Genomic DNA, 14,272 nt, shown 5'->3' with positions numbered 1-14,272 from the left:
TTTTTTTAAGATTTATTTATGCATACAAGAGGTGGGGTGTAGGCCAGAGGTGGGGGGGTGGGCTGGGAGTAAGAGGATTCACCAGAGACAAGTTGGGAGCATAACAGGCGAGTTCACAGAAATACACTGCTGAGGGGAGCAGCGGGCAAGTCAGGAGAGGTCTGCTGTGCCATGTGGGTCAGCTCCCTGGCCAGGGATCGATTTCATGCTTGCATTTCTGGGATAAATCCCATTTGATCATTGTGTATAACCCTTTTTTTATGTTTGGTTCACTAGTATTTTATTAAAGATCTTTGCATGAGGGTTGTGCATAACTCTCTAAGGGATATTGGTCTATGTCTCTCTTGTAATGTTTTGGTCTGGTATTGCTATCAGGATAATATTGATTTCATAGGTTAAATTGGGAAGTGTTAACTCTTCTTTTTTTGGAAGGATTTGTGAAGAATTAGTGCTAGCTCTTCTTCAAATGTTTGGTAGAATTTACCTGTGAGGCCATCTGGACCTGAAGGTTTTATTTTGGAGGACGCTTTTAATTGCTAATTAAATATTTTTGTTTGTTGCATTGTTTCTTAGGTACAGCTCATGCAGGCTGCTCGTAAACATACATTTCTGTAAAAAAAAGAGGAATTTGGGAAAAGTGGGCCCAGCAGGAGATGAGAACTTTGGGGGGATTTCTGGTTGGCTTTGCCTGGATCCATGTCTTCTCTCCCCTTTGTTATGTAGAGTACCTTTGGGAGGGTACCTAAGAGTCGGGGAAACTTCATGCTATGTGGCTTGTTTTTTCTATGTGGTTATGTTACCTTAAAGTTTTTTAAAATAGTGGGCCTGCATCCTCACAGAAACAGCCCCTTCAAGCTGTGCATCTCTGCCAAGGTGTGTGAGATACAATTCAGATGTTTCTCACTGAGGAACTGGTCCTTAAATCTGTCTGCCTGTGGGAAACAAGGTGGCATATTTTAAAGGCCTTAGAGGGTGGGTGTGGGGTGGGGCCCTTTTCAAGAAGTATTTGAGCAGCATAAAAATCCTGTTTAGTTTTATAAGGTGAAAGGCATTCATTGTCCTCCAGCCTCCCTGTGGACTGCTGGCCAGGTGACTCCTCAGTAAAGCCCTTTATTCTTCTTGGCAGACCCTATCATGGCTACCCTGATCAGACCTCTGAATCAGTGAAGGTGCTGAGGAAGTGAAGCAGAGGCCAAAAATCTTTGGATTTGCCAGGCAAAGCAAGCACCTGCACCAATAACATGCTTTTCTGCTGAAGGCTGGCAGAATTGGCGAGCAGGAACATGTTTGGTTTGGGGGCAATAGCCTCTATCCCAGTAAATGCTTTTTCTTCATAGGGGCTACCTCAGAAGCCAGGGAGCCTCCAAGCCTGGGCTTCTCAGTACCCAGATCGGTTCCAGGCCTGGATGCCGGGTCTCAAACACTGAGGATCCTCTTGTCTCTCCCACAGAGAACACCTTCTGCAGTGGGGACCATGTGTCTTGGCACAGCCCTTTGGATAACAGTGAGTCAAGAATTCAGCACATGCTGCTGACAGAGGACCCACAGATGCAACCAGTGCAGACACCCTTTGGGGTAGTTACTTTCCTTCAGGTAAGGCTCAGGTTGGACATTGGCTCAAGCTTCCATGCAGGCAAAGTCCTAGTAGCCTAGGAGGACTTGGGTAGGAGGAGTGAACAGAAGATTCCCTTTGGTCTTCTCCCATTTTCTATTCTCTCTGATTGTTTGTCATGTAGATTCAGATTTAACCTGCTGAGATTGGAGAAGGGAAAGGGAAGAGGCCATTTGGGCAGCAGAGAGTGGCTACAACTGAGATGAAGCGTGTTTCTGTGAACTAGTAAAGACCAAGACAGCCACAAGCCCAGCACCTCCCAGCAGGAAGGACTTGGACTGGGCTTACCCTCACCTGAAAGGGGTGTGCATGTGCCCCCTCACTTGGACTTGCTTTCCATCAGATGGGGTCCCTGTGAAGGTTCAATTATTTCTGTTGATATTTACATGAAGAGTTCAGTCCCTAATAAGGAAGGAAGATTCTCTGCAAGCCGTTGGGGCCTTCCGCCATTGTTCTGAGTTTAAAGGATCTCAAAATCTTCTCTGTTTACATTCTCCAGGATCTTAGGCTGGGTGGGAACATCTCTTTGGCCTTCCTCTATTTCCAGGGATGTGAGCGGGTGACTATCCTGAGTTGGTTGGCCCTAATTTTCTCCCATGCAGCCTGTGGCAGGATTTTGTGTCAGCCAGATGTCTGACCTGCCATAGCAGAGGAAGGGCCAGGTCTCAGTGTACTGTGAGCCATTCCATCTCCTAGCCAGGCAGCTGTTCCCTCCTAAGGAAACCATCCCATTTTGGACATACCAGCCCCTGAGCACAGATCCTGCTAGTGGTCCCCCAACCTGAGTTGCCTGAGGTGAACCTTAGATCCTGGGAGATTGGGAGGAATGGGCATTAACACGCAGTGGCATTTTGTCTCCTGGCCTCAGATTGTTGGCGTCTGCACTGAGGAGCTCCACGCAGCCCAGCAGTGGAATGGGCAGGGCATCCTGGAGCTGCTGCGGACAGTGCCCGTGTGAGTACACCCCTGCCCTATGAGATGGGGCCTGGGTTACCTGGAGGTGGGATTCTCTACTTCTTCCATGTGTGGGCTCCCCCTAATATTGCTTTTAAGACATTGACTTTTCACATCAGGGCTTCCTGAGGACTCGCTCCCTGATGGCCCCTGACCACAGACTGTTCCCCTGCATTGTAGGCCTGGGGCAGCAAACAGGACAGGCTGTAGACCCAGCCCATCACCACAGACTCTCTGTTACCATCCTGTCCCCTTTCCTTGTCCACAGCGCTGGCGGCCCCTGGCTGATAACTGACATGCGGAGGGGAGAGACCATATTTGAGATCGATCCACACCTGCAAGTATGTCTTGAGTGAGGAAAACCTTTCTAGCACACTGTGCCTAGGCCTCTTCCAAATAACACTGGCTTTCATCCTGGGAAAACGGAGGAGCTTTATTTGTGAGTGAGTAGAAATATGGCATGATTTGGAACTTGTCCCCTGAATTCTACAGAGTACTTAAGGGAGCAGAAATTTCAGATCAGGAAAGCTTGTCTCAGACACATGTGTTTTTGCCCTTAAAAAGGATGAATTTTATTGTATGCAATTCATACATCAGTAAACCTGACTTAAAAAAAAATTAGATCATCAGTGTCTAAAGAAAATCAATGTAGTATATAGATATTGCTTGCCTGGTATTCATGCTCCCACTTCCCCCTTTTAAAAAAAGCAGACTTTCTTTCAGGGAGCCACCCTACACAACTACCTAATAACAGACAGAGTAGGTGATACTGATGCCACTCACCCACTCAATGGGTGAGTCCTGATTGGTCTAGTGGTCCCATGCCCCTTTCAGATACATTTTCATCCTGGGCACCCAGATATCCAGCTCCTCTCCCAGGTAGGCTGGCTTCCTTGATGTATAAAGGAGGTCTGTATACACGCAGGCCTGCAGCTGCCCATCACTGTGGCCAGAGTGTGCAGAGTTACACTGTCATCTTTTTTTTTCCCCCCCAAAAAGGAGGAGTCTTTTGGCATGTAAGTGAATTTTGAAAGTTGCATAGAATATAACTTCCTCTCTTCTGTACTGCTCATGAAGCAAGGGTAGCAGGTCACTCATAATGTGCCTGGCATGTGTCTGCCTCCTTCTACTCCTCCCCCCTCCCAGTCACATGCTTTCATGCTTCTCACAGTTTGGTAGACCACAGCAAGGAGTTATGTGTCCTCTGGGAGGGAGGAGAGATGGCAGAGGAGAGGTAATAGTTGGACATGAATCCAGCAGTCTCTGGTTTCTTCACTGTAGACCTGTGAGTTCTTGGGCAGAAGACCCTACTCATTCATAGATGATGCTCCTCTATTTTCTTAGTGCCTTTAACACTGAAGTGTACAAATTGCTGCCAGGATCCTCTGTTATCTCTACTTTAAACTTGGTTTCCTTGTAGCTTCTGCCTGTGCAAGAACCAGGAACTGTGAAGGCTATGTTTCCTTAAACCCTTGCTCTGCAGCCACACTGGGATCCAGCTTGGGGCACTGTGGCCTATTCTTTGCCCCCTGTCATAAGTGTCAAGTAATAAGAAAGACCTGGTCCTTTGACCAGGTAGGATAAGCAACCCATTCTTCCTCAGCATGCTGAGAACAGTTGTCCTCCCTAGTCATCAAGCTTCCTTGAGACCCATCAGAGCACCTGGCAGTCTTTAAAAGCCAGGAGAAGTGCCTTGGAGAAAATTCAGAAATTTCTTTTGTGGTGACTCTGAACCAAGAGGGAACTCCTTGTAATTGCTGGTGCTTTCTGGGGCCTGCTTGCAGCCACTTTATTTTAGGACTGGCTCCTGTTCCTTTGATCCCACCTCAACCCCTAGCCTGCTGTGTTCCTAAGTGAGTTCTTTGACTTATCTGAGTCTTAACTCTTTGTTACTTATGAATAAAGTGAGCTGAACTAGTTGAATCAACAGGTGTTGTCTGCTCTTTACTTAGGTGAAGGGCCTCAGGTGGTCAGTGGAGATAAAAAGGCTCAACCTCTCCCCTGAGCAAAACAGTGCCCACATGCTCTTACCCGGAGCATGGCATGAGGATTACCATCAGCCTTTCCCTGTTTCTGCTCAGAATCCCCATCTTTGGCCAGGCTGATGGTTGTTCTAGAAAGGAAGAGAGTGTGATTGAAGGGAAGGAGGCATCCAGGGTAGGGCCACCTGCTGACTGCTTTTCAGAAGTAAGAACCTCACATAAGCTTGCCTTATGCTTCCCCAGTTAGGCTTCCTGACCATTTTGGTTCCGGTGGAGCCTTGGTGAGAGGGTCAGGAAGACGGAGGTTCAGACTCTTATTGAGGTGCTCATCGGGAGCTCTGTTTGGCTCACATGACTGTTTATGGGCAAGATTGCCGATGACCTGTATATCCAAAGCCCAGCATCACAGAACTGTTACCAGAAATCCCAGGGATGTTTGTGTACAAGCCTTCCTTGAGGCCATTTGGAGAGTGTTTTGAGTTAGCAGTGCCAAGGCCTGCACAAAGACAGGATCTCTTATGTGGTCTACAGATGGTCACTGCCTTTCCAGATTTCCATTTCAGTCTAAGAAATGGAAAAGAAACCCCATCCAGAGTCCTTTGCCAAACAAGTTAGCCATGCAGTTGGGGGAAGGCCTGCCCTTCTCTCTGGTGGTGCATCACTGCACGACCACACCCTCTGCTGTTAGAAGAGGAAACTGCAGTGTGGCCTCTCTTGCCTGTGGCAGGCTTCACTCTGTCCTCTGTAGCAGAGACTGAGGGTTCTTCCTGGATGATCAGGGAGGAAAGGAATAGACGAAGTAGTTCCTGACTCTGTCACATTAACTCCATGGACCAACTTGGGGTGGGCAAGGTTGGGTCTCTGAAACATGTGTAATGGTCGTTGTACTGGAATGTTAATGATAGGGGGGATATTTCCCTTGGGACTTTAAGTCTTCCTGGCTTCCTTTAATACCTGGCTGCCCTCAAGGAATCCAGTAGCTGGCAGAGACTATCATCCATTCGTAACCAGGACAGAATGAAGTCAGAGAGCGTGTTCTTCCAGCCCTTGTCCCATGCTCAGAACCTACAAGAGCTCAGTAAATACTAGAAGGTGGTCACTGGGATGGTGATGGTGACCTTGAGCCACTGGTTAGCTGAAGGAACTCTGGCTCTTTGGTTCTTTCCAAGCAGGAAAGAGTTGACAAAGGGATTGAGACAGACGGCTCCAACCTGAGTGGCGTCAGTGCCAAGTGTGCCTGGGATGACCTGAGTCGACCCCCTGAGGATGACGAGGACAGCCGGAGCATCTGTATTGGCACACAGCCCCGGCGGCTCTCTGGCAAAGGTAGGAGCCATCACCCAGCCTTTCTCCTTCCCTTTCCTCAGGCCTGGTTTTCAGGCTCTCTAGGATGGGTCTCTAACAAAAACAGCCCATTCAATAGTTTATTTCCTGGCATGATTTAAACAGCAAGTGTGATCTTCCAGCAGGGTAGAATTAGAGGAGCTTTATTGGCCCATTTTATCCTATGTTTCCTGTGTGTATTTCAAATACACCACCAGCAGTGACTATTGTGTTTTAGATTTAGCCCTTGTAATCTGAGGTCATGGAGGTGAGTGGAAGCCAAAGAACAGTTGCAGGAAAAGACCACAGTCCACCCAAGTGCAAGAGAACAAGCATCGGCCACCCACGAAATTGACATAGGGCCCAGCTCTGGCCTGAAAGCCATGCCAGACCCAAGGATCACTCTGGTCTCAGGCTGTTGCAGGCCTTAAACAAGAGAGGCCTAAGTGTGAGGCCAGCTTGCAAACTCCCCAGCCCCACTGCAGATGAAAGGGTGGGCTTCCCTGGTGCCCTAGGGGTTAAGTCTCAGTGCTGTCACCTCTACGGCCTGAGTTCAATCCCCCACCATGGAGCTAATCCACATATGGCGCAGCAGACCTCTCCTGTCTCGCCCACTGCTCCCCTCAGCAGTGTATTTCAGTAAATCCGCCTGCTCTGCTCCCCACTCTGTCTCTGTTGAACCTCTCACCCCTCGCACTTCTGGCCTAACCCAGTTCTTCTACACAAAAATCATAAAATAAAAAATCTTAAATAAGTGAACAAAATGTAAGGGGCTATGGGCAGGGCATTCTGTACCTGCTGCATTCCAGGTGGGACTTTGGAAAAGGAGGGTATGATTCTCCTGTTGGAAGCTCACCTTGCTGGTCTTGGCTATAGAAACAGTTGTGGTTTTTAGAACAGGACATTCCTTATTAACTGCAAAAGAAAAGCAGCCCTTTGTATACACATGTGTTTATAGCTTCTTTTTCTATTTTCTTTCTGTATTCTACTTTTTATTTTTTGGAGAATAGTATAACTGTAAGCCTGAATAAAACACCTATATATGTGATATCACTCATAAAAGGCTTTCTCTTTTCATAAAGGACAACTTAAACTTAGTGAAAATATCTATCCCTCTCTTTCCTGCTTGGTCTAAAGTGTATCAAGCCCGTAGGAGGTTCAGACATAAAGTGTACAGTTAATAGAACCGTTCAGTTGCTCTTGACAAAATAGATAATTTAAGGAGGGATTCATGGTCTTCTCCAAAGTTTCAATCAATATTGGGTATTTTTTAAAAGTAATAGAAGTGGGGGCCTCCCCGGTGGCACAGCAGGTTGAGCGCAGTGCCGTGAAGCTGTCCACAGCCTCTGCAGCACTGGTTGGATTCCCGGCAGACCTCTCCTGCCTTGCCCACTACTTCCCTCAGCAGTGTCTTCGGTCTGTGTGCCTGTTCTGCTCCCTGCTCTGTGTCTGGTGAATTTTTCACCCTCCTGCACATCTGGCCTGTACCCCAGTTCTTGTATAAATAAATAAATCTTTTTTAATAAAAGTGGGCCTTCCTGGTGGTGCAAGGTGTTAAGATGCAACCTATGAAGCTATCCACAGCCACTATAGCACGAGTTCTATCCCCGACCAGGGAGGTGACCCACATGGCACAGTAGACCTCTCCTGACTTGCCCGCTGTTCCCCTCAGCAGTGTATTTTGGTCAATCTGCCTGTTCTGTTACCCACTCTGTCTCTGGTGAATCCTCTCACCACCACCTCCCACCTCTGGCCTCTACCCCGGTCCTTGTGTGCATAAATGAATAAATCTTTTTTAAAAATTTATAAAAAAATAAAATAAAAATAAAAGTAATAAAAGTAACCCATGCCATGGTAACAAGTGAAGCAGTTAGAGAAGTTAGTGATCATTCTGTCATCTACTCTTTTTTTTTTTTTTTTTTAAGATTTATTTATGCATACAAGAGCTGGGGTACAGGCCAGAGATGAGGGGGGTGGTGAGAGGATTCACCAGAGACAGAGTGGGGAACAGAACAGGCAGACTGATTGAAATACACTGCTGAGGGAAGCAGCAGGCGAGACAGGAGAGGTCTGCCTCGCCATGTGGGTTGCTCCCTGGCCGGCCAGGGATCGAACTCGTGCTGCAGAGGCTATGGATTGCTTCATAGTGTGGTGCTTTACCCCTTGCACCACCAGAGAGGCCCTGTCATCTACTCTTAATTCCACCCTTTGAACAACCAATGTTAATTTGCTTTTTTTGTTTGTTTACAACGGTAAGTCTTAGATCAAATCTCAATATAGGGGATCTGATTAGTAAAATTCACCTCACAGATGAGCAAAACACCTTGCAAAGAAATAGTTCTACCAACAGACTCCTCCTTCACATCCTGGCCCTTGCCAGACCTGTGGAGTGGCAGGGTTCTCTAGGTCAAGGTGGGAAGATCACCCAGCATCCCACTGACCCTACCCAAGAGAAAGGGGTAGCAGATCCAAATATCAGTTGCCCATTCAGAACCTAGAAATTTATATAAGAGACACCTACCCATTCCTGGCAGTCCTTTCTTGCTTCCATTTAAGTGGACATAGCCTGGGTAGTCTCTGGCAGTAGCAAAGACCTTGTCAGCCACTGTTTATAGCCCTGTTAAGGGTCAGCTTTAGGCCTGTGACACAGGAAGCACAGTGGAGGGCACTCTGCTGAAGTCTGGAGGCCACCCCTTGTCTTCTACAACTACAAGCATGATGCTCTTCAGACCTAAAGTTTCTTGAGAGCACAGTGCCTCATCTGGCCTGTATCCTCACCCTGCATGCATTTAGACTTCATGATTGATACCTGGAGTAGGCTGAAGACTGGCCTTCATAGGGGCCTTTCCCTTGCATACCTGTAGAGCCAGATTCCAAGGGCAGGGCCAGGGGATGCTGGGAGTCTAAAGGGCCATCAAGCAACTTAGTGGTGTCATTGCAGACACAGAGCAGATCCGGGAGACCCTGAGGAGAGGACTTGAGATCAACAGCAAACCTGTCCTTCCACCAATCAACTCTCAGCGTCAGAACGGCCTCACCCATGACCGGGCCCCGTAAGTTCCTCACACACAGGAGGGGTTAGTAGTTTTCTGACATCAGTGTCCCAGGTCTGGGATGGAGTCAGTAGTGTCCTGACTGGCCTGTCCCTGTGGCCTGCATGAATGAGAACAATGCCCGGAGCCCTTGCTGGATGGGCCTAGGAACTCTGCAGTTCACAGATCTGTGGGTCCTAGGAAAGGGCCTCAGAGAGGACCTAGTGGACCAGGAATATAAACATCAGTAAATATTTACATAGGTTGTGTGAGCAGATGGGAGGCCGAGTTGGGGCAAAATCTGACTTAGGTCCTCCCAGCCTTGTGGGAGCCCATTGTGCTGAGCACAGTTCCCCTTCTTATCGCGCCCTCAGCCAGAGTTGCCCTTCCTTCCTTCCTGGAGCCTGGTCTCCGGCTGATAGCTGCAACCCCAGGGCCTCTCTGTCTGGCCAGCCCCATGCTGAATGCCTGCAGCTGAGGCCCTTCTTCCTGCCTTGCTTCCATGGGGCCCAAGGAAGGGGGGAAGTCCTTTGCAGGCTTCTGCTGCCTGTTCAGGGTCCCCTATAGCCCTCGGGAGAGACTATGGCCACCTAGAGGTCAGAGCCATTTCCTGTTGACCTCTCTTCCTCTAATGGTGGGCATGGGTAAAGCTGGGCTCCCCATTCTGCCCTTAGTACCAAGGCGGCTCTAAGGAATAGTTGCTGGCAGCAGATGCCTAGGAGCTGGCAGCCTAGAGCAGGAACCATGTCTGCCAGGGTGGAAGTTGCTCTGCCCTGATCTAAAAGGGAGGCAGACCATTCCTGCAAGACTAGGGTCATCTGTCCTTCCTCTCAGAAGTCTAGTACACACAAGCTCAGGACTCAGGGATGTAGGTTCTTCCTTTGGGGGTTCATGAACTGAAACAATGAATTAATTAATTGGCCTGAATCTGCTGTAGATGCAGTTTATTCAAAGTAGTTACTATGTTGAATTCTAGCTCCAGTTGCTCACCTCATGATCCCCAGAAGTGATTATGATTTAATGCACTACAGAAAAAATAAGTCAGCATGATCCAGTTGGAGAAGGCCTCTTGGAGGAGGAAGAATGTAAGATGGACCTTGAAGGACTCCTAGAATTTTAACAAGTTGGAGGAAGGAGCTAAGAGGGCTGGAATAGGGAGACCTGGCTACTTAAAGTTGAGATAGTACACTGGGAGCAGATTGTGGAGTAGGGAGAGTTATTCTGGGGACAAGACTGCCACAGTGGCTCCCATAGTGGGTCTGCATCCTGAAACCATAAGGATTGAGCTCTTTGGTAAGAGCCTGGAGAGCCCACTGTCACCTCTGAGCAGTTTTCAACTCTAGCCAGTGGGTTTCTCCAGCCATTTGCTGGAGGCACCATGGTCTTCTCCTGGCAGCTTCACATCATGGCCAGGCTGGTCACAGGGCATGTGAAAACTCATGAAAAGTCTGGACCCTGCCTCTGACCCATACTCCTTCCCATGTACGAACTTGGCATCTCCTTCTGGGCCTCCTTGGCACTCTTGGGAGACTGGCGAGGTATTTGAAGACTTAAAGACGCAGCAGATTGTCTGTAACACATAGGCAGGCTCAGTCCAGATGTCCCTCTCACCTCTGGAAAAGTGTAGGTTTTGAGCAGAAGGGCAGGCACTCCTATGGAGATACACCCAACTTGCTCCTCTTATATATCTGGGACAGGCCTGAGATCTCACTTCCTGTGTTGGGTATACTTCCAACTCCTGTACCCCCAGACATTGCAAAGGGGGCACAAAGCTCTGACTCAGTCCCTCCCCTCAGGGCAGTGGGGCATCAGATCTGTTTCAAGGACTGTCTGTAGACCTAAGGCAGAGGCTGTAGCTTTCACCCTTTGGCCCATATTGGCTGAGCCACAGAGAGATGGATGAGAATAGATCAGGGGTACCAGCTCCCTGGGATCATCTCCCCTCCCTGTAGTCAGGTCTCTGAAGTACCAGAATCTAATGTCTAGAAGAGTCAGAACATCTCTTCTGAGGTTTTCAGTGCTGGTTACCAATTTGTTAGCAATAGTTGAGGAATGGGTTCCTCCTTCTTTGCCAAGAGCAGTTTCCAACACATTCCTCAAGTCTCTCAACATTCCAGCTTCCTGTTCTGTTATCTCAGGATCGATGGTGATGGACTCAGTTCAGATTAGCAAGCACAATTGTAATATCTGTGCTGCCCACTCTGGGACCTGACCCCATTTCAGATAAACCACATGCATTGCAATTGAGAAAGCCAGCCCAAAATGTGCTGGCACCAGTGTTTGCTGTGCTCCCTGAGGGGCAGCAGCAGCACAGTCTTATTGTGTCTGCATGTCTGATTTTCCTTTAGTCAAGCTTTTTGGGCTAGAGTGATTTGATGCATAGGTCTTCATGGGTCTGTATATGGCCTGAGGAGGCTGCAGTTGAGAAAAACTGATGAAGTCTGGCATTAGCCGCTGGGTTCTACCTACTTGGGGGTGCCAGGTTCTTGTTCTTTTCACACCTCAGAAGCAACTAACACTTCTATACAGTGTTTACCATGTGCCAGCTAATGTTTTGAGTGCTTTATGCTACATTAATTTAGTTCATCCTCATAGTCACTCTAGGAAGTAGATGATTTTATTAGCCCCCTTTTATAGAAAAGGAAACTGAGGTACAGAGAGGCAAATAAGTAACTTGGTTTAAGTTAGAAAAGGGTTGTGCTTAGGGCAATCTTCCAACCATTCACACGTTCACACATGGTGTGACCTTTCTTCCTTCATCCTTGGGGACTCCATGAGGGACACACGAGACTGTCTCTGAGGGACAGGGGGTCACCAATGACCCTCATTGGTGGACTTCATCTAATTAATTAGAACATGAATAGAGAGACCTCTCATGTGACACTGAGGACAAGGCTAAAGCCCCATGTTGGAAGCTTACTGTGCAAATTTAACTCTTAGGAGGACATGCCCTTAGCCTGGTACTTCCAAATCCCAGAGAATGAGCTATGTCATAACTGGCTCTTTTACACCAGAATTACCTTTTGACACAAGGCCCTGTTGTCTTCATATTCAGAAACAAAACCAACCCTGTCTCTGTCCCCGCCCCCCCCGCCCCTGCCCCCCCCCAACCCCTCCCTCCCGGCTCCACTCCTCACCTCCCCAACACCACTACCTTAGGGCTAGGGTTCGTTGGTTTTTTTTTTTTTTTCTCTTTCTTTCTTGAGGTCACACTTCCTGCTTCTCAGAAAGGCAGGCCCCTCTGGATAACCTGCTCCTCACCCACTTGTCTTTGCCAGCTCTCCTCCCTGCTGCCTTCCCGGAAGGAGTGTCCTTGGCCTTCTTTGGGGCTGCTTCCAGTGTTTCACAACCCTTGCATTCCAGCCATGAAATTTGTATCTGGCTTTTCCCAAGATGATCAGTTGAGAAAAGCCTCCTTCGGCTTGCTGGCGCCTCCCTTCCCACTGCCTGCCTGAGTAAGTTCAGAAGCTTGGGAAACAACTCCTTAGTGCCACTGAAGGTAGCCTAGCCTAAAGACTGTACTTCTGACACTTTTAGGGACCCAGGGGGAAAGTCACTGGGCATCCTTTCTGAGGTGACCTGGACCAGTCTATGGAGTCTGATCGTGGCTCCCTAGCCCCTCTGCAGTGATGTGGAGGATGTGTATGATAAGGTGCATTTTCGTGGGGAGCTTGGCACATCTATAAACTGTTACTGTTACCTGGGAACCTGCAGCAAAGTTTCAGGACCTCCTTCTTTCTCTACCAATGACTCACTGACTGAGGTTGGAGGATCTCTATGGCGCTCTCTGGATCACATACCTTCCCAAAGCAGGGCAGGGCTCATGCATGTGTGTGTACATGCTCTGGTGGGGAAAGTTCCCAACTATGGGAAAAGCATTTTGTAGTTGAGACACCATTAAAAAGTAAACTAACCAGGGGCCTCCCCTGGTGGCGCAGTGGTTGAGCGTTGAGCGCTGGGCTGCGAGGCTGCCTGCAGTCTCTGCAGCACCTGTTCAGTTCGTTCCGGCCTCTGGGCGAGGGTCCCACATGGTGGCGCGCAGACCTCTCCTGCCACCCGCTGCTCCCCTCAGCAGTGTACTTCGTCAGTCTGCCTCCTCTGCTCTCTGCTCTGACTCTGGTGAATTCTCTCACCCTCCCGCACTTCTGACTCTACCCAGTGCTTGTATAAATAAATAAATAAATCTTTTAAAAAAAAAAAAAAAGGTAAACTAACCATTCATTATTGCTGAGCCAAGTTTTTTGGTCTTTTGTAATTACACCCACAGCTTTTAAGACTTCTTTTTGTCTTAATTTTCCAGAGGTAAGGTTTTATAGCATGGATTCTCCTGTTGTGACAGTCCCAGCTGCACTCCCCCCACCACAACACACATTCACTCACATGTATTTCTCTCACTTTTATAGGGGTGTCTGCTGCCATCTGTTTGGCCCTTTGGATAGGGTGACTTTGCCTCTTCTGTTCCCATCTTGAATAGCTTGTGACCTGATCAAGGAGTCATCCTTTAAAGAAAATTGTGTTTTGTTTTACTCAGTCTACAAGGCCCTGGAAGATTAATTAGAAAAAGAAAGTGTCTAGTTTGCATCCAGTGAATTGTGGGAAGGAAGGGGCGTTTTCATCTGGGAGGACAGCTGGGCTGCCGTGGCACACAGGGCAGTCTTTGGTGACCCTGCTCTAAGAGACCTATGGCGTCCAGGCAACAGCCAGCCTGGAGCTTGCATCTATCACCTTGGCTTCCCTCACCACTGCCACGCTGGGGAAGTACGATTGTTTTCACTGGAGAAAACCCAGAAAGAAACAGCCCCATTCTTGAGGCCCCAGATATTCTCTGCAGGGTTGATGGGAGGAAGGACCCCAGCCTCAGCTCCCCACTTCCCCTTTATCTACCTCACTGTGGTTCACATTCATCATCCTAAGTGCCTGCCTTGATGTGCCATTCTCAAAAAATATACCTTTGAAAGGGCAGAACAAGGGGCTCCGCAGCAAATCCAGCGTGGGTAAATTTCTGTTTGAACTCCATTCTCTGCTCCACTTCCCCAAAGAGTTGAAGCCATGGCCATTGTTAACTCCCCAACCTCAGAGTGCATGACCAGCACTTTGAATTCTCAGTCTGAACTGCATTCCCTTTCCTTGAGTTGCACAATCAGGAGTATTTTTATCACCTATCCTTGATCCTCAGTGTCACCCAACACTTCAGTAGTGAGTCACTTCTCCAGGGAAGGGGAAAGGAAGGCTCAAAGGTGAGAGCTGGAAAGAGGAAATGACTCAGTGTCTCGGAAAATGGAAAGCCAAGGACTTTACCTAAAGTGGGCTCATTCAGGAGAGCAGGGGTCCTAATCTCCCACCCAAGTCAGAGAGCAAGATCTGGCTGA

General features: G+C 48.4%; 1 protein-coding gene across 2 annotated transcripts in view; it reads left to right on the top strand.

Moving 5' to 3' along the window:
- The window catches only part of SUFU (SUFU negative regulator of hedgehog signaling), a gene marked incomplete at both ends in the record, with an annotated part of 96,165 nt that overhangs the window by 57,938 nt on the left and 23,955 nt on the right, over positions 1-14,272 (top strand). The window contains 5 exons of one of the 2 annotated variants that reach the window (XM_084244989.1): positions 1,451-1,593; positions 2,481-2,566; positions 2,835-2,907; positions 5,721-5,874; positions 8,813-8,924. In XM_084244989.1, the coding sequence (XP_084101115.1) occupies positions 1,451-1,593; positions 2,481-2,566; positions 2,835-2,907; positions 5,721-5,874; positions 8,813-8,924 (568 nt within the window). Of the gene's footprint in view, positions 1-1,450; positions 1,594-2,480; positions 2,567-2,834; positions 2,908-5,717; positions 5,875-8,812; positions 8,925-14,272 lie in introns of both variants that reach the window. The other variant, XM_084244988.1, reaches the window with a different exon arrangement.

The sequence above is a fragment of the Talpa europaea genome (genome assembly GCF_964194135.1).
Source record: "Talpa europaea genome assembly, chromosome: 10".
Taxonomy (NCBI): domain Eukaryota; kingdom Metazoa; phylum Chordata; class Mammalia; order Eulipotyphla; family Talpidae; genus Talpa; species Talpa europaea.
Note: the sequence above shows the minus strand (reverse complement) of the source record. Positions and strands in the feature narration are given on the sequence as shown.